Below are 20,094 nucleotides of genomic sequence, written 5' to 3'. Positions count from 1 at the left end.
ACCTAAATTAGGGTTAAGAGAAATGGTCATTCACGACTTACAGTAGATTCAATTAATCAGATTGCTTTCCTAATCTGAGCTTAGCTACATTAGAGGAAAGTCACTACCTTGTAGAAGGGAGAAACCATTTGAGGATGTGGAGCATTTCTGGTAAGAGAGTTCCGGGGGTGGGGGGCAGGGCTCAGACACAGGGACCATTAAGGACATCTGTCTGCTGGGGGAGAAGCTCAGAAAGAGAGGTAGGATGGCATACAGAACACATTTCAACAGCAGACCCAGGCTCCTTCCTCCCCAAGACGAAGTTCTGTTATCACCAATTCTCAAGTCCCTGGCCCTCTACCCAGCACTGGAATTGTCTTATGTGGAGATTTCAGGAAAGAAGGATTAAACTGGCTTCAGGAAGATCTCCTAAGAGACTGGAGGTGCCTTTCTAAACAGACCTAGGGAGTAAAATCACCAGCAAACAGAATGGATCTGTGGGATCAGTGGGGGTTGAGGGAGGGAGAAGTGTGGAAGTACCCTCTGCCATACACAGAATGACCGCAGGCTTACAGAAGTTCTCTAAGAAAAGAGACTTCTTTTTGTTCATTTCCACAGAACCTGGCACAGGGTGGGGACTCGGTATTTAATGAATGGTTGAATGGATTGCAAAATCACAAGAGTTGCCAGACTCACCCGGGTCTCGTTTCCTATCTGGGATCGGAGCATGTTTTCTTTCCTAGGTAGGCACTTAATCTAGTGGTATGGGTTTACAGTTTTTAAAAATTTCCTCTTTTGAATCCTATTTCTCATCTCCTATTCAGAAAACCTCTAAGTTTGCCCTTTATTCTTCCTTGTCCCTTCACAACTGAATTGTAGGCTTCATTAGGGTCGAAGAATATCTAGGAGGCATTTGAGTCATTTTATAGGGGTGGGGGCTCTTATGAACCTGTTAACACATAAGAACAGAAGTCCCAGAGAGGTATGAATTAGGATAGAGAACACAGCATTAATGAGGAGCAAACCCACGAGGTCAGGGGAAGGGCAGCTGGAGGGCCCCTCAGGAAGGGGGCGCTGCCATGGTGGCCCAGGAGCTACGGCTCTGTCTGCTGAGGGGAACATGGTCAGCGGGTTCATGTGCAGATGGCTGGCCAAGCCCCATAGAGATAGATGTTCTTTTCCAGGCAGGTCCTCGGGGCCCCTAGGAAAACACTGACCAATAAATTAAGTTGAAAAATATGTAGGAAGCAGGAAATATCAGCCTGGAGTATTTGTCAATGGCATGTGTGTTCTGGAAGATGCGAAGACCCACGTGTCCCTTCAGAAACCCCTTCTTCCTGGAGGAGTTGGACTCATTGCTCAGAGCCACGTGGACCACTATTTTGTCTTGTCTTTCTTCTTCTGTCAGAATATGGCTTCTCGGGTACCCGGCAAGGCTGTTGGCCTCAGACTCACTGTAGCTTCCGTCCAGCATCATGGTTCTTGAGGGAAGCATTCCAGACATGCATGGGAACTGTGGGCAGGAAACACAAGGAAGGTGTCAGTCATGGTTAGGCCTTGTGGAGGGGCTGAGGCAGTGGCCTGGGCCCGGAGCGAAGCCCCTTGGCTACTCAGAACCATAGAAAGGCAGAACTAGAAGGATCTCCAGAGATCACTCAGTCCAGTGATTCTCTGCATATTAGAATCGCCTGGGGAGCTCTTTAAAATGGCCACATCGAGGCTTCACTCTCAGCTAATCGATTGGAAGCTCCCCGGGTGATTCTACCATTCAGTTGAGGACCCGGAATGACTGACTTAGTCTAAATGTCCTCAATTGCAAAAGCAAAAACTAAGACCCAGTGAGGTTATACAATTCTCCTGAGATTACACAGCTGGTATCAGAATCAGGACTTTAAACCTTCTGGGTCACCTGGATGGATCAGTAAGTTGAGCCTCTAACTTGATTTCGGCTCAGGTCATGATCTCAGGTTCGCTGGTTCAACCCCCACATCAGGGTCCGCACTCAGTTCAGAGTCTGCTTGAGATTCTTCCTCTTCCTCTCCCTCCGCTCCTCCCCCTGCTTGTTCTCTCTTTCTGTTTCTCAAATAAATAAATAAAATCTTTTTAAAATATATTTAAAAAAATAAGAAACCCATACATTCTGATTCCAGTTGTGGGTCTCCACGTCTTTGTGCATGAATCAAAAGATGACTAGGGAGGAGAGTGTCCTTATGCTAAAGAGTTACATTCAAGCATTAAAGTTCCCGGTGCCGGCAATGCATTTCTAAATGGTTCAACTGCACGGACAAAAATACATTTATATGGAGAAAGAGCTCACAGAAAAAATGGCAAAACGGTAACAAGTGTTGAGTATAAGTGCAGAGTCTATGGACGTGCCTGCTTCTGCAAGTATGAAAATGTTTCTAAAGGGCACCAAGTGGCTCAGTGGGTTAAAGCCTCTGTCTTCAGCTCAGGTCATGATCCCAGGGTCCTGGGATCAAGTCCCACATCGGGCTCTCTGCTCAGCGGGGAGCCTGCTTCCTCCTCTCTCTCTGCCTGCCTCTCTGCTACTTGTGATCTCTGTCTGTCAAATAAATAAATAAAATCTTTAAAAAAATGTTTCTAAGAAATTATGAGTTGGGAGGAAGAAAATGGTTTCCCTTCCCCTCACAATCTGAGTCAGCAAAGAGTGGGCTTCCAGCTGGCACCGGCTTACGATTCATGGGCCCATACTTGTCAGGTGAAGGCTTGCTATTTTTCCAACAGCGCTAGACAGGAAAGTTCATTGGCTTATAAATCAAAATTTGTGTTTAAATATAATCCAAAAGTGCTTGACAATGACCAATGTGCAGATTATTGAAAATCTGAATGAATACTCAAATGCTAAAGTGAAAAAGATTTGAATAGAATTTAGAAAACAAATTCTTAAACAGTCTAACCTATTTGGAGACAATGTAGAAATATTTAGAATATATGTAGAATATTTAGAAATATATATAGGTTTACTATAATATATTTAGGTATAATGTGAGCATTGAAAAACTGTTTTTGGAAAGGTAACAACACATCCTCTTTTCTGAAAATTTAAAGCTCCCTTATGTTAAGGAGCTACCAGCCACCTAGATGTGCATAAATGTGGGATTTTCATGTCCCGATTTGTATAACTTCTAGCTAAACACCCATTTTGATTAGCGCCATGGTGACCAATGATTTGGTAACAAGTTGGCATTTTATTTTTTCCTGTGAATAAGAAGAGTCTGAATATGAATGGAATGGACTTTCCCTCTCTGTATCAAAGGCCCACACACAGCCCAAATTCCCCATTTGTATTCTCTCCCATAACTACCATAGGTTAATATAGGATAGTGCAGTATGGTATAGGTAGCATATAGTATTTCCAAAGATTCTAAAGGCTAAAGTTGTATGTGCGTGAGTTTTCACTGGGTCAGAGTACAGATAAATACAGGGGTTCTTAATTCTAGAACTCTCTCCTTGTCTGGTAATAGGATCTGCAGGTACCTTCCCTAAGCATGTCCAACAGTAATAGTGATATCTTATGTCTGTCCAGAGCCCCACAGTTCCAGGACAACTTTTGCATACATTACCTCCTAGGACCCTTACAACAACCCTGGGAGGAAGATGAGCTGATGGTTCCTCTCTACCTTTTTATTTTAAATTTTTTTTAAGATTTTATTTATTTATTTGACAGAGAGAGATCACAAGTAGGCAGAGAGGCAGACAGAGAGAGAGAGAGGAGGAAGCAGGCTCCCTGCTGAGCAGAAAGTCCGATGCGGGACTCGATCCCAGGACCCTGGAATCATGACCTGAGCTGAAGGCAGAGGCTTCAACCCACTGAGCCATCCAGGCGCCCCCCACCCCAAGCCACCCAGGCGCCCCCCACTGAGACACCCAAGTGCCCCCCTCTCTACCTTTTTTACAGATGAGTAAACAGAGGCCCAGCAGAGGGGGCAGAGTTAGACTTGAGAACCCAAGTCTTCCTATCCCTAGTCTTGGTCTGAAGACTTTTTGCCTTGTGGGATCCTTAGCGGTAGGAGCTAGAACCTAGTCTAACAGAGATCCTCCCCCATATTGTACAAACATGCCCTGCTCTACACGTCCCCCTCCGCCCCTGCCACTCTCGTGGAACCAGCCTGGGCCCCCGCAGGAGGTGACTGAAGCTTGTCTCGCCTTCTCGCGCAGCTTGCGCTCCTTGCGCTCCTGCACGGTGGTCAGGTAGTTGACGGCTGCGTACTCCAGCACCGACAGGAACACGAACACGAAGCTGACCCACAGGTAGATGTCCACTGCCTTGATGTAGGAGACGCGGGGCATGGAGGCGTTCACGCCCGTGATGATGGTGGACATGGTCAGCACGGTGGTGATACCTGCAACAGGCTGTGTTAGGTCAGCTGCTGATGAGGGTACACACTGTCCCCCACCACGCGTCACACAGTCACCATTTTACATCCTCCCTGTCTAAAACCCAGCAAGAAATCCCCCGGGGCATGGAAACATCCAGGCTGCAGATCTGCTCCACTGCTCCGGGCTGCCTGTCTCCTTTGCCGGTCAGCCCCCTCTGGGGCCTGGGTGTTGGTGGTGTGGCTGATCTGATGGGCAGTGCTTGGCAGAGGACCCCGTCAGATGTGGAATGCGAAACAGTGACTGAAGGTCACCCCTGAAGGAAACTGCCCACACCACAGGGAATGGCCTCATTCCCTCTCTGAGCCATATTTATTCAGTCTCTGAAGACTGTGGGAATTCCTGGAGTCCTGTCATGCTAGCTGCTTCATTGCGCCTTGCTCGGTTAAACCCTCACATTCCTCGGAGCCCAGGCTGATTTCCTTCAAGCTGACAATGACAAGTTGTTACCGTTCCCTCTGGAATTTTGGGTCTGCGAGGACTAAAACCACAATTCCAGGGAGTACAGCCCTCTCCCTCCCCAAAATCTCCTAACCCCGCCCTACCTTCAGACTCTCAGTCTACCCAACCAAGGCCAACAAACACAATTTTTGTATTTACAAAATAAGGTTTTGGCATTTGCAGAATCATCTTATTTATCGAAGTACTGGGCCCTGAGACTGCTGGTGGGGGAAGTCCATCCCCCAAACAGGCTTGATTTTTCTGAAGTCACTGGAGCAAAGCTGACATAGTTTTAGCTCCCTGTGGTTTTCATGAAGTAGTCTAGGAAACGGAGAGCAGCGTGCAAATGGTGAAGGCGGCAAGCAGGAGGAATGTTTGCTCCTTCTGGCTCTGGCAGCCCATCAGGTAAGAACTCTGAATGATGATTTTACCTTTTCTCTTTATAGTGACCAGCTAAAGAAAGAAACCACCCTCCCACACCCCAGCACATGCTTTTACCCAGAGAAACTCTGGCGGGCACAGCTCTGCGGTCGATCCAGAAGGACACCCAGGACAGCATGACCATCAGGGTGGCAGGGAAATAGGTTTGGAGCAAGAAGAAGAAAATGTGGCGTCGCAATGTGAAGTTAATGTACAGACGGTTGTACCAGCCTGGGGGACACAGGAAGAAGCCAGTGAGGTTCAGTTTGAGAGGCAAGAACAAACTGTTTCTTAGGAGACCCCGCCCGCCTCCCCCCGCATTGCTCTGATCTTCAGGAGAAAGTTAATGATCCATTGACTTACTCTACTACATCTCCTCTCTAATATCTAAGCCCTCTCCCCTATCAATAAGGATCTTGCCACTACCTAATGCGTGTTCTGTTTTATTCAACATTACCTAACCTCTCTTCTCTTCCCCTAACATTTTGGGGGCAGGTAGAGAGAAAGCTAGGGTTAGCTGCTTGTTTGGTAGTCGTTATTTTCCACCCACAACCGTATTTCCTGAGGACTCACTACTCAGGAGGCTAAGAAGCAGGACTGGTTCCATTTTGTTGAGGACAATACCACTGGGGCAGGAGCCGGCAGAGCTGCTGTAGGACTGTCCCCTTTGTCATACGTTGGGTCAGCTCAGCCTGTCTCCCTTGTGTCACCAGATGGATGGTTGTCAACAAGGACTAAAACGGTAAGGCGTCCAACGAGCCACAGGATCGATACCAACCACTGGGACCAAAGATGGTGTCAAGGACGGTACAAATGTCAAAATTAGACTACAGGGGTGTGCACACACCCACCCCTCTCCAGCTCAGCGCAGCCTGGGATAATGATGTGGGCTGCCCCCCAGAAAAACGCTGCAGAGGGAACAAAGTCTACCTGGCTGGCATGGAAGGTTACTACTGAGTCAGGTGAGGGGAGGGTTGGATCCATAGTGAAAGGCTGGAACGATAGGCTGAGTCCAGACAGGCTTGACTCACGGTTACTCTGTAGGTCCCTCGGCGATTTGAATGAGGTAGGGGCTTTTAGTGGAGTGGGAAAAGAGACAGTGATCTGCAGATACGACAGAAACTCCTAATCATTCATTCATTCCTTTGCCCTGTCATCTCAGCATTATGTTCCCTACTTAAATTGGCACCCACGAAGCACATCGTGTTGTTCCTTAGGTTTGTACAGAGTCTTTCTGGAAAGGCTGAGAGTTGCCTTCATTCTGTTCAGGACTATTCCACTATCCTTTCCTTCTAAGAAAACCAGGGAGAGTTGCCTTGGAAACAGTAAGAGGGAACCAAGAGCTTTAAAAATGTACATTCTGTGTTCCAAACAGAGCACTCTGGGGTGAGATCGCAGCTCCTGGTGGTTGGGACAGTAGGAGGGGCGGGGATGATAAAGCTCCTTGTTGGTACATAGTAAATAATGGGAGAGGAAGATGCATTTTAATCTGGACTCCAGAAAGGAGCGGGGACAAGATAAACAAACAAGCCAGCTTCTCTTTCAATACAGAAAACATCTAAGAGGAGAGCACAGAGTGATTAAGGCAGATTGTCTGGCCACCTGCTAGCTGTGCAACTTCAATAAGCAACTTAATCCTTCTGAGTCTCAGTTTTCTCACCCATAAATGAGGCAAAATAATCACATCACAGGTTTGTTGGGTAGAAATTATTAATTCCTATAAAGCGCTCAAAACAGTGACACATAGTAATAAGTTATAGAAGACATTCTTAAGAATGGTTTTAGAAAGAGAGTAGGTTTGAACTTGCCAAGAAGAGATGGGGAAAGAAGATTGGGTGACAACCGGCGCCGGCGGAGAAGGGAAGAGAGGGAGGGGGACGAGCCCGCGGGCATAAAGTGAAGCGGCTTGCGTGGTTCGGAGACTCACGCCACCTTGGCTGAGACTCGGTCTTTTCCAGTGTTTGATGTTGGGGGCACAGGGGTGTGCGTGGAGGCAGGGGAACGGGGAGATAGCCGGCAGCCGGGCAGGGGCAAAAAAGCTCCGCATGGAAGGGCCTGAGCTTCTCGGCATACGGACAAGGCGGAATGAAGTGAGAAGTCCCTTAGAGTCCTGCAGCTACTGCAGGGTTGTCACGGGGTAAACTGCGTCCCTTAGAGAGATGTGTTGAAGTCCTAACTCCCCCTTTCTGCGAATGTGACCTTATTCAGAAATAAGGTCTTTTCACATGGAGCCGAGATGCGGTGAGGGCATATTGGGTTAGGGTGGGCCATAATCCAATGACTGACTGGTGGCCTTACAGAGGAGGGAAATTTCGTGACACAGACACACAGGAACGGCAGCATGTGAAGACACAGAGAGGGACACAGAATGCCACGTGACAGCAGAGGCAGGCATTAGAGCAAGGCAGCACCACCAGAACCTAGAGAGAGACAAGGAAGGATTCCTTCCTACAGCCTAAGCGGGGAGCATGGTCTGCAGCTTTCTGGCCTCCACAACTGTGGGCAAATATGTTCCTCTTGCTTTAGGCCCCCACCTCGTGTTTATTATGACGGCCCTTGGAAACAACGGTGGGACTAGAGAACTGACAAGGGCATCTTCTCAAAACTTCAAACACGGCCCAGGGTCCAAGATGAGTTACACTAAACACTAAAAATAAATCTATAGGGGCGCCTGGGTGGCTCAGTTGGTGAAGCATCCGACTCTTGATTTCAGCTCAAGTCACGATCTCAGGGTCGTGAGATGGAACCCCACATCGGGCTCCGTGCTCAGCAGGGAGTCTGCTTGGGATTCTCTCTCTCCCTCTGCCCCTCCCCCGACTAAAGTTAAATAAAGTAAATAAAGAGGAGTTAAATAAAGTAAATAAATAAATAAGTTGATAGATCTAAAAATAGGTAAGAGATACATTTCCTCAGAAAGCTATCATCCTTGTCATTAAGTCAAACAAATCAGACTACAGAGTAGCAGGTAAAACAGGACCCCACTTCTGTACAATTACATCCTTAAAATCAAAGTGTTCACAAGGATGTGTGCTGAATTGTGAGGAGTGGCTGCCTCTGGCCATGGGATTTCAGAGGAGAGCAACTTTCAAAATTTCTGCTTATCAATGTTGCTTATGTTTTGCAGAATTACGCATTACTTAGGAATACACATTCATTTTCATTGGCATGGGACAGTTCAGATTTTATTTATTTATTTGACAGAGAGAGACACAGCAAGAGAGGGAACACAAGCAGGAGGAGTGGGAGAGGGAGAAGCAGACTCCTTGCTGAGCAGGGAACCCGATGCGGGGACCCCAGGATCATGGCCTGAACCGAAGGTAGATGCTTAACGACTGAGCCACCCAGGCGCCCCTAGGCTGGAGGTTTCTAAGGTATTTTCTTCCACATTTGGATCAGACCGTGGCAAACATTAGCTACCAGTGCTGCTGTAGAAGGCCAGTCTGGAAGTGGTGTGAAATTTCTGAATCAGAAACTGGGACAGGGAGATCTTCTCATCGGTTTTCAGGGATTCATCCCCATTCTTCCAATACAGCATTAGATCTTCATCTGTATATGCATCTTTGGGGAGAGGAAAATAAGTTAATTCGACTCCTTTGCTTTGGAGGTGACTGAAGCCACAGGGAAATCCTACACCAGCCTTGGAGTAAACAGGCCTTAACATTGGCAGGCAGTACTCAGTCTCACGGTTACAAAAAGGGCACAAAGACTGGAGCGGGAATGAGGCGGAGATTTGTCTTCGGGAACACTGGTACTTACAGCTTTCCAGCTCCAAAGAGCAGGTCTGGGAGTCCAGGGGAAAGTGGCTGAAGTCCATGTTGCACATGGCAGTGACCGTAATCCTAGGCAACCCAAACAAGCATGTTGGCTCGTGCAGTGAGTTCTTGGCTCATATGCCTGCCCAGAGCAAGAACAACACCGACACAACCAAGAGCGGCTGCCTTCTCACAGCTGCTTCAGAAGCTTGGAAACCCCAGTCTCTGCATGGCAAGACCCTAAGTTTTAGAGTCCCGTCTTCCGCGGGATGTGTTATCAACGCTCTACTGCGTCCCCCAGCCACTGAGGGTGTTGGCTGTCAGGAGCACACACCTGTACCTTTTCTGCGCGTGGCCCTCAGCCCGTGGGCTGCCTCCCCCAGTGTTGCCTGGGAGGTTATCAACCCCCAACCAACACCCCAAGGCTATTAGCATCAGGTTCTGGTGAACCCTACCAGTAGGCCAAGAAGATGTAGGATAAGCCTGCATCATCTCGTGTTAGCGCGGAAGCCGGCTGCAACAGCACTCAGTCAAGAGCCGCTCTTGTCACCTTTTTAAATCTTTATTACCAATAAAGTAGAATCATGGGCTGTCATGGCTGGAAGGTGCCTAGAAGGTCATTGGCTCCTTCAACTCACTCAGGCCTACCTAGTCTCCTCACTCGAGCTTAAGCGCCCCAGTGACAGGGAAGTTGTTGGCTACTAGGGTGACCGTTTCATCCTCAGAGAGTTCTAACCGACATCAGGAGGCTCATACCGTAGAGACACAGGCCAACCATGGTGACCTACTCTTCACGGCCAACCAGGCAAACCAAACATATGAGCATGGCGCCAGACCAAGAGCCTGGGGACCATGGTGACCAACTCTTCACGGCCAACCAGGCTGACCATATGTATGAGCATGACACTGGACCAAGAGCCCAGGGACCATTACCTCATGCTGTACAGCACGTGCCCATCTGGAAACACCCGTAGCATGATGTTGTCGGTGGTGGTGTCGTGGATGAACGACCGTTTGGAGTGAACGAAGAAGACGTCGGGGACCCAGATCTTCTTTACCAGCCGGCCATCGAAGGTCATGCTCTTGTTGCTGGTGCTGGGAAAGGCCAGCCTCTCGTCCTTCCAGTAATGCCGCAGGTATAGGGTCATGGTGAAGTCCTGTGGAGCCAGATGTATTTAGCAAGCTGCCTTTCTTACAACCCATCCGTCATCAACCAAAGCAATGCACACCAGAGGCTCCACCACAGGACGGTGGCTACCTGCCTCTGTGGTGCCGCTAGGGTGGGCAAGAGAAGGGCTCATCGTTGTGCAGGTGGGAGGTGGGGTGGGAGCCCAGTACAGAGAACAGCACCCCCTCAGGGGCTGCAAGTGAAACCTGCAGCTGTGAACCTGCCATGGGGACCACAGAAAGAGATTGTCCTGTTCTCTCTCGCCTAGACTTGCGCACACAGGGCTCCTTTCCTATTGGCTAAGTTTTCAGTGTCACGTGAGTGGGCACTGGGAGAAGCCTTCACAACCCAGTGTCCCGTTTAAGAGAGTTTTGCGTGTGGGTCTCGAAGAATCTTTGAATGCAGAATTGTGTCTGGTGTGCCATTGAGTCCCCAGGTCCTAACTGGATGCCTGATAAGGCACACAGTAGGTGCTCAATAAATATATGCAGGATGGAAAAATCGGGGGGGTTGTCAATGAATGGATGAAGGCTTGGGCAGCTGCGTATCTGCTATAATTTCAGCCTGAAAGCTCATTCTGTTAAATGGTGTCTCCTCGCCTGCATTGATGAGGCCTTGAACCAAGAGGCTGGCTCCTTGTCACAGCCAGTAGACAAGGTGCAAGTGTGAGTAAGTAAGGAAATGCCCCCAAACACCTTCTTCTGGAGCGGGGGCGTTAGGATGCCTGCTGGTGGTGCTGGTCTCAGAGCCTAGGGCCCACTTCTGCTTTACCAGCACACCTCTACCCCGCCTGGCTATCCTGCAGGGTTACTGGTGGGCGGGAGCACCCCCGCCCGCCCAACCCTCCGCCCCCACCCCTTCCTCACTTTGTGCTCCGATGTTTTAGTTTGTGCTTCTAGAACTCCTGTTTCTTCGGCCTCCAGGCCCTTCCCCTGCTCTCCCTCTGGCCCGCTCCACCATGTCTCCTTCTTAATCTGTCCTTCGCGTCTCAACGGAAACAAGGCTTCTTCAAAAGCCTTCCCTGACTGCCCGATCTTTGCGGACCCCAGCAAGGACTGGGCAGGGGAGGCATGTTCAAGGCGGGCCCTGGGGGGCAGCGAACGGCAGAGTTTCTGTCTGAGAATGTCCCCTCCCGGGCTCCTCCAAGTGAGGTTCATCTGACTGGTCCCATCACGTGAGAGCTGTGTCCAAAATGTAAGGGGCTGGGCCTCACTCCCGGAGACTGATTCAGGAAGTCTCTGGTGGGGCGCAGAAATTTGCATTTAACCAACTTCCCGAGTTACTTTGACCCATATCATTGAGAACCGCTGTTCTAGTTTCACAGCACCTGATCCAACTTCCAGTCCCCAAGTCTATCCTCTGCAGCCCTGGCTCTGCCCACCCAGGCACAGCCTGCCTGCCCCCCTCCCCAGCTGCCCCGGCCACAGGCGTTCTCAGAACCTTAACCTCAAAAGCCACCCTGAGGCTGCCCCGCCAGCCGAGGGCGCTGCGTACCATGTCCACCTCCGAGATGCTGTCCAGGCTCTCCACCTGCACGTCCACGCCCACCGGGATAGCGGGGCCTGCAGAAGAGCAAAGCCAGCTGGTGAAGGGCCCATTCTATCTACCACTGGGTCAGCCACCCCAGCCCCCTCCTCCTGGGGAAGAGACTGACTGGGACAGAGTGAAGCAGTAATCCAAATTCTATGAGGGTTTTCTTGCTATTTCCTGACATGTTGGGTTCCTGAACTTTCTTCCTGAGGTTGGAGACACCATCTGCCTTATGTGTCTTTCCTGGGTCAACATGAATGTTTAATCCATGTTTGTTGCATGAATTGATGAGCTGGGTTACTACTTCCTACATCCCTGTACTATCTCTGTAGGTAGAGAGAATAATGCTCTAGTGTTTCAGTAGGGAACCTGGTCCACTGTCCTGCCTCCTGTGACATCTATAAAGGACAGATGAGCCCTAAGAGCCTCAGACCTGGGCCTGGAACACCTGCATGCCCGGGGCTGGGTTCATTCGGTCACTCAAACTACACCTCCCGAATACTGCCTTCTAGAAGCCTTCCGTCTGGGTGTGAGAGAAGAAGTTGGATCACAGCCAAAGACAATTCTGTACAAGAATTTTAAATCCTTTCAGAACATGTCAGAAGAGGAGTAAGAGAGTACATAGCACAAGAGCTTGACACTCAATTCCACCTGGCCCGTGGCAAAATGTCCAAAACTGTGTTTAGCTGTGGATTTAGCTCTGGCATCCTGTTGTATTTCTTGGGCTGGATGATGGTTACATTCATTTTGTGATAACTTAATGGGCTGTCCACTTACAACTTGTATACTTTCTGTGTGTATGTTATACTTCTATAAATTGTTTTTTAGATTTTTAAAAAATATTTTATTTATTTATTTGACAGAGAGCACAAGGAGGGAGAGCAGCAGACGGGGGGAGAGAGAGAAGCAGGCTCTCCGCTGAGCAGAGAGCCTGATGTGGGGCTCGATCCCAGGACCCTGGGATTATGACCCAAGCTGAAGACAGAGGCTTAACCCACTGAGCCACCCTCGCCCCCCAGTATTTTAGATTTTAGTTTTTTTTTTAAAGCTAGAATGGGGAAAACGAAAAGCCTGTGTTTTTGAGCATATTAACACATGCTATTATACTCAGAGACAAAAAACTATCTCAGAGAGTCAAGTGGCAGCAGCGCTGGGTTCCTGGGGAGAAGGCATTGTCTAGAGGCCTTCTCCACTGCACCTTGACCTCTGAACTCCAGCCAGGGAGTGGGGACCAGGCCATGCTGACCCACTGTGGTCTGAGCAGGGAGAACTTTAGGGTGGCTGAGGGAGTCTGGATCTTAGGAATGAGAAGGTCTGGAACGCACTGAAACTTTGGTCATGGGCAGGGAAGGAGGATCAGAGACCTTCATGGAATAGGAACCAGAAGTCTCAGTCCTCAGTTCCAGCCCACACTGGAGGACTAGGGGTCCTCATGGAGGTGGCCCAGGTTGGTGGATTCATGACTCCCCCCAAATCTCCCTGTATACCTGCTAATACTTACAATCACACCATTAAAGATTTGTTTTTTTTACTGAGTCCAACAGAATGGAAGGATTTTATTGATTACCACAGGGATGTAATGACTATTTTCTGTGTTCTTAAATATCTAAGGAAATTAGTACAATGCTTTTTTTTTTTTTTTTTTTTTTCACTTTCCCCCTCTCAAATCAGGGTGTAAGCTGATCTTTTTATTTTCCCATGTTTTTCAACAGATGGCTTAGGTCAGGGCCCATGAGAAGTCCCTGTTCTAACAGCTGTGTTCTCTTCTTATTCTAGGCTATGGGGTGCTTTGAAGGTGCCAGAAGTGGAATGTTCAGTGTGGGGAGGAGTCCCCCTCCTTAGGGCTGACTAGTCTGCCTTTCTCCCACAGTGGGGCTTGCAACACTAGGGGGGGTCTGCAGGCAGCCTGGTCAGAGTTCTCTCCTGGTACCCAGACCCTGCTCCCCTGTCCTGGGGCCACGTGCTCCCAGCATAGCCCCTGGGGAAGTGGGGCTGGTTAATTTCCTCATCCTGTGGACCCTCTGTTAGCCAGAGATGTTACAATGGCCCAGAGTCCAAACTGCTAACTTTGGTAGCCCTGTATTTCACGGGGGTTTGCTGTGCATGATCCGCTCTACTTTCCCCTCCTTTCCTTTCTCTAAAGTGCCACGTGATCTGCCACATCCAGTTGTCCCAAGAGCCAAAGGGGAAAAAAAAACAATACAACCATCACCTTCTTTGGACCTACCTCCCAGTGGCCTGGTTTTCAGATAATGGGCACAGTGTTTGAATAGGAGCTGGTTTTGGCAAAGGACGTGTTCAAGATAAACTATATCAGCTTGCTTTGAGTCTGAAACTGTGTCGCTCTGTTCTTAGGGCCTGGCCTGCTCTCCACAGCTCCAACTGCCCTTCTAAGAGAAATTTGATAATGCCTGAGGGTAGCATCAGTGCTCTGGAGGTCCTGCCCATGTGGGAGGGCAGGTCAAGTTCTCTGGAGACCTGGATTGGTGGAGGTAAGCAATCTGGGTGTTCAGGAGGCTCTAAAGCTGCCTTGTGGGGGACTCACACCTCAAGTTTGAACAGAACCAATGCCCTGTCCTCCTTGGTCTGAGTGCAATGGGGTTAACCTTTGACCTTGACCTGCCCCACTGCCCAGGCTCTCCGGAACTCTCTATTCTGTGGCCTTTTCTAACCTGATTTTTGGGAGAAATTCTACCAAAGAACTGGTCTTTGTCCTTCTTCCCTGAACAATTTTACGTTTTGAGTAGGACTGGGTCCCCTAGGGTGTTAGAAAGAAAACAGTCTTTAACTAGACTAAGCAGGCATTCACGCCTTGGCCTCTTCACACCATGGTGGGTTTTTCTGCTGTGAGAGAGAGATCTGGTAAACCAAACAGAAGTCACTGGTGGGATTGCAGACAGTATAGCCAATGAGGTGACAAATTCAAGGTAGCATAAGGGAAATACATGTGTAGCCAACGATTTTCTTGGTTCCTAGCCTTCCTGTCATTACTTCTCCTCACAGGGCCCTAAAAAGCACATGTTAGGAATTTATCCATTTTTAAAATCAAGATAAATGTCATGTCTTCCCCACTGACTCCAAGAATGAATGTGAAACAGAATTTTCAGACAAACTAAAACAGAGAATAGGCCGACATGTGTCCTGCCCTAAATGAAGATGTTTTTCAAGCTGAAGGAAGGTTTCCCAAAGGGAAAGATGGAGATGCAAGAATGAAAAAAGAAAAACAAAAATGACAAACATATGCATAATTCTAAGTAAACGTTGGCTATATAAAACAATATTAATAGCGTATTGTGGGGGTGAAAAACCCAAACAGAAATATAAGCAAAAATATCATTTAAATGAGGAGGGATATAAGCGAAGTGCAAGTGTTATGAGATCTTTGCGTTGTCTTGGAGAACAGTTAAAGTAGCTAATTAACACGCTAGTACGATAAGCCAAGAGTTCATGCTGTTTTCCAGGGAGCCACGGACAAATAGCAAGAATATGTGTGTTCAGACTAAAATAGGAAAGCCTAAATAGGAAAACCAAAAGTAACCAATCCAAAAGAAAAGATGTAAGGAAAGAAAAAAAGAAAGACACCGTATTGGTTGGACAATAAAAAAGACAGAGTAGGATGACAGATTTAAAACCAACATGTAAATTATTCCTAAATATAAATGGACCAAATGTTCCATTTAACAAACAAATATTGTTCAACTTGGTAATTCAGAAATGCTAAAAGTTTGTCATACTGGATCAAGAAACAACACCCAACTTTATGCTGTTTGAAGAGATGCACTGAAAATGTAAGATACAGGAAAGTTGAACATAAAAGAATGCAAATGATATCACATGTCAATACTAACCAAAAGAAAATGGGTATTGTTGTATTATATCAAATAAAGTAGACAAAGAGAGATAAAGAGGCTCATTTCGTAGTAACAAATGACTCAATTCACCAATAAAATATAAATATAAATTTGTGTGCGTTTACTGATATAAGCTCAAAAGGCAAAAATAAAAAGTGGACAGAATTGAAGCAGAAACAGGCAAATTTACATTCATAGTGGGAGATTTTAATCCTTCTTTCTCAGAATTTATAAAACAGGCCAAAAAATCCTAGTAAGGATAAATAAGATGAAAAACAAATCAACAAACTTGACGTAACAGACATGTTTAAGACAAAATTCATTTCAAGCCTTTGTTGAACATCTACAAAAATTTTACTATATACAGAGCTAAAGAGCCTTTTTGACAAACTTTAAAGGACTGGAATTGATATAACTCTGAATTCAATAAACATTAGAGATAAGCAACAAAACTATAACTAGAAAATCTCCGTACATTTAGAAATTCAGCAATGTACTTCTGGAAAATCTCATGGGTCAGTGAAGGCATCATAATGAAAATTAGAAAATGTTAACAAAATGACTTAAAAAATAGTACACATCAAAACTCATGGAATGTAGGCCAAGCATTTCTTCTAGAGAAATTTATAACCTTAACCTTCATCTCAGAAAGGAAGAAAAGCTTAAATTCAATTTACAAGGTAGGGAAAGAAACACAAATTAAAGTAGATGGAAGGAAATAAAAGAGGTAAGCACAGGAAGCATTGATTTAGAAAACAAACATACAACTGAAAGGATAATTAAAGCCAGATATTGGTTCTTTGAAAAGACTGATAGAACCAATAGAACTCTAATAAGATTGATCTGGCAAAAAGGAAAGCAAAAATAACCACTATCAGGAATGAAAAAGCCATCACTGTATATGCTACAAACATAAAAAAATTAAAAGATGTTATTCTTTTTTTATTATTATTAATATATAATGTATTATTTGCCCCACAGGTACAGGTCTGTGAATCATCAGGCTTACACAATTCACAGCACCATAGCACATACCCTCCCCAATGTCCATAACCCAGCCACCCTCTCCCTACCCCTCTACCCTCCAGCAACCCTCAGTTTTTTTTCGTGAGATTAAGAGTCTCTTATGGTTTGTCTCCCTCCCGATCCCATTTTGTTCCATTTTTTCCTTCCCGACTCCCCACAACCCCCCGACCTTGCCTCCCAAATTCCTCGTATCAGAGAGATCATATAGTAATTGTTAAAAGATGTTATTCTGAACAACCCAATAACCTTTAAAATTTAGATGTCATGAACAAATTCCCAGAGATATACAACATAGCAGTCAACACTGAGAAGAGGAAAAATATAAAAACCTGAAAATTATTTTTTAAATGTTGCTTTTTTATTTAAAAAAATTTAATTTAAAAAATCTTTAATTTAAATTTTCCCACAAAGAAAATGATAGGTCCAGATGTCTTCACCAACAAATTCTAGCAAAGGTTTAGGTGGAAATAGTACCAGTCTTACATAAATTCTTCTAGAGAATATCAAAAGAATATTTTAAAAAATCAAAATACATGTCAAAAGATACCAGGTTATTTTATGAAGTTAGCCTAAGAACTGCACAAGAAAGCAAAATTATAGGTCAATCCACTCATGAACATAGAATCAACAGTCCTAAACAGAATATTAAGCTGGATCCCATCCAGTAATATGTTTTTTTTAAAAAAAGGTAAGTCTCTTCTAAATCAGGTTTATTCCAGGAATGCAAGGTTTTTTTAACAATTGAAAAATCAATCAAGGACTTTCACGTTGAGTAATTGCAAGCTAAGGAATTCACAGTAATATTTCTACTGAAAACTACAAAGCTAGACAAAACATAAAAATTTATTTCTGAAAACTTTGAAGTTAATAAGTTAAACCTGGATTAGGATGTGAGAGAGAAACAGAGGCCCAAGCAGACGTGTTCAAAATTTGGATCTACTTTTCTTGGGAGAATTTGCTAACTCAGGAAGTCAACTGAGGAGCTGAAGGAAGCTCTTGATGGTTTCCGGAAGCTTCAAGGCTGGGATTAGAGACCAGGGCCCACCAAACAGGCTAACTCTGTATTAGGAAGCCCAAAAGTACACCCTAGCAATGAAGGTAGATAGGCCCTTGCAGGATGTGCAGCTCAACTTCAAATCACATCAGTCTCTACAAGTGGATTAGTTCTCTGGAGTGCTAGTAGCCTCAGGCAGCCCGGGCTATCAGTGCTACCAGCTACCTGGTAGAAATAAACAGAAATTCTCTCTGGAGGAAGATATCACCATGTGAGTTCTCCAGTTATTTCTATTCAAAATATTATAAATATAATATATAGCTCATAATAAAGAAATAAGATAATAAGGCACAAATAAGGCACACAAGAAAGGAAGACATGATAACCAGCAGAAAAAATAGAGAATAAGAACAAGGGGCTTTACATATTGAAATAGCATAATATCTTAGTGTACTAAGTGCAAAGAGATAATAAAAATTAAGATTGAGAATTTCTGCATAAAATTCTAAACCATAAAAATAGAATTGGGCACCTGAGTGGCGTAGTTGTTAAGGATGTCAACTCTTGGTTTCCGCTCAGGTTGTGATCTCAGGGTCATGAGATCGAAATCCACATGAGGCTCATGCTTAACAGAATCTGCGTAGATTTCTCTCTTCCTCTCCCTCAGTCCCTGCCCCCCCCCACTCTCTCTTTCTCTCAAATAAATTTAAAAATAAAATAAATAAATAAATCTTAAAAATAGAATCAATATAATTTTCCACATTAACAGAAAAAGCCTCTGCTAAAATCAGTGTCCATTTAGGACACTGAGGAATAGAGGACTAGAAGGGAGCTTATTGAATTTGAAAAGTGATAGCTACCAAAAAATAGCTATAGTAAATATTATACTTATTTGTTTTTAAAGATTTTATTTATTTATTTGTCAGAGAGAGAGAGAGAGCACAAGCAGGGGGCAGCAGGCAGAGGGAGAAGCAAGGACCCTGATGAGGGACTCGATCCCAGGATCCTGTGATCATGACCTGCCAGAAACAGATACTTAACTGACTGAGCCACCTAGGCATTCCTTATTTATTTATTTATTCTAGAGAGAAATAGAGACAGCACGAGCAGGGAGAAGAGAGGAAGAGGGAGAAGCCAACCCTGGGCTGAGTGTGTAGCCCTATAGAGGGCTCAATCACACTACCCTGAGAGCATGACCTCAGCCAAAATTGAGATAGTTGCCTAACCAGCTGAGCGTCGGGCACCCAAGTAAATATCATATGTAAAGGTAAAGTGTTGTAAGATTTCCTTTCATATTGAGAATGCCTGTGAATGCCACTTCTATTCAGTATTATTTTGAAAAGTCTAGATGGTACAAAAAGGAAGGGAATGAGAAACATTAGGACAGCTGGAAAAAAAGAAACAAAAATAAGATTGGGTATATAATTTTTTAATTAGCAGATCAACTACTAGAAATTAATAAGGGATTTTAATAGGATGTTGAATACAGAGTCAATATATAAAAATCAAAGTTAGAAAGGGAAATTTTTGCAAAAATGCTTTTAATGATAACATCAAATATGCCTAGGAATAAGAACCTAATATAAATCTAACAAAATATCTGGAGGTACTCTATGAAGTAAACTATGAAATATTACTGAAAGAAATGAAAGACCTACATAAATGGGAAAATAGATTCTGTTCCTGTATTGGGTGATTCAATCTTGTAAAAATCTGAATGATCCCATATTGGTCTACAGACTCAGTGCAATTCTAATCAAGATCTCATTATTTTTGTATGGAACTTGACAAAATGATCATTAGGAAATTCAAAGCCGTCCATCCTGAAGAAAAACGGGGTAGGAGGATGTGCTTTACCGGATATCAAGATTCATTATAGGGACTGGCGTAAAAATGGACAAACTGACAAATGGAACAGAGTAGAGAGTCCAGAACAGGTGAGGGACTGGTGTAAAAATGGACAAACTGACTAATGGAACAGATTAGAGAGTCCAGAAACAGACACACATATTTAAGGACATTGACTTATTTTAAAGATGTCACTGCAGGTCATTGGAGAAGGAATAGTATTTTTAATAACTAATGCTGGGACAATTGGCAATATATATGCAAATCACACAATATGCAGAATAAGTCCAAGTGGATTATAGATATGAAATGTGAGTTTCACAAAGGTGAAAAGCAAAACAACAAGCTCCAGAAGGTAACAGAGGGGAATATATTCTTACCTCAGGAGAGCAATATTGGGACACAAAAAGCACTAACCATAAGAAAAGATCAATAGATTCACACTGAAATTAAGATTACCTAGCAAAATGAATTATTTGGTGTTAGAAATCAGGATAATGGTTGCCCACGATAGAAGGATAATGACAGGGCAAGGAGACTTCTGGAAATACTGTTTCTTGATCTACATGCTCAGTAATGAAAGTGTTCACTTTTTGTGATTTTACTAAGCTGTACACTTAGGAATTGTGTATTTTTTTCTGTATACGTGTTACAATTCTATAAAAAAAACTTTTCACTGAGGGGCTC

At 45.1% G+C, this 20,094-nt stretch overlaps 1 protein-coding gene across 1 annotated transcript in view; it reads right to left on the bottom strand.

The window, feature by feature from the left end:
* Positions 1-526: 526 nt before the first annotated feature.
* The window catches only part of GABRR2 (gamma-aminobutyric acid type A receptor subunit rho2), a 43,844-nt gene continuing 24,276 nt past the window's right edge, over positions 527-20,094 (bottom strand). The window contains exons 3-9 of the mRNA XM_059176326.1: positions 11,653-11,720; positions 9,924-10,147; positions 8,995-9,077; positions 8,656-8,796; positions 5,317-5,469; positions 4,147-4,343; positions 527-1,492 (exon numbers count right to left, since the gene is read on the bottom strand). Of these exons, the coding sequence (XP_059032309.1) occupies positions 1,181-1,492; positions 4,147-4,343; positions 5,317-5,469; positions 8,656-8,796; positions 8,995-9,077; positions 9,924-10,147; positions 11,653-11,720 (1,178 nt within the window). The 3' untranslated portion in view covers positions 527-1,180. The remainder of the gene's footprint in view (positions 1,493-4,146; positions 4,344-5,316; positions 5,470-8,655; positions 8,797-8,994; positions 9,078-9,923; positions 10,148-11,652; positions 11,721-20,094) is intronic.

This window comes from Mustela lutreola, chromosome 6 (assembly GCF_030435805.1).
Source record: "Mustela lutreola isolate mMusLut2 chromosome 6, mMusLut2.pri, whole genome shotgun sequence".
Classification (NCBI taxonomy): Eukaryota; Metazoa; Chordata; class Mammalia; order Carnivora; family Mustelidae; genus Mustela; species Mustela lutreola.
This window is presented reverse-complemented; position numbering and strand designations above follow the sequence as displayed.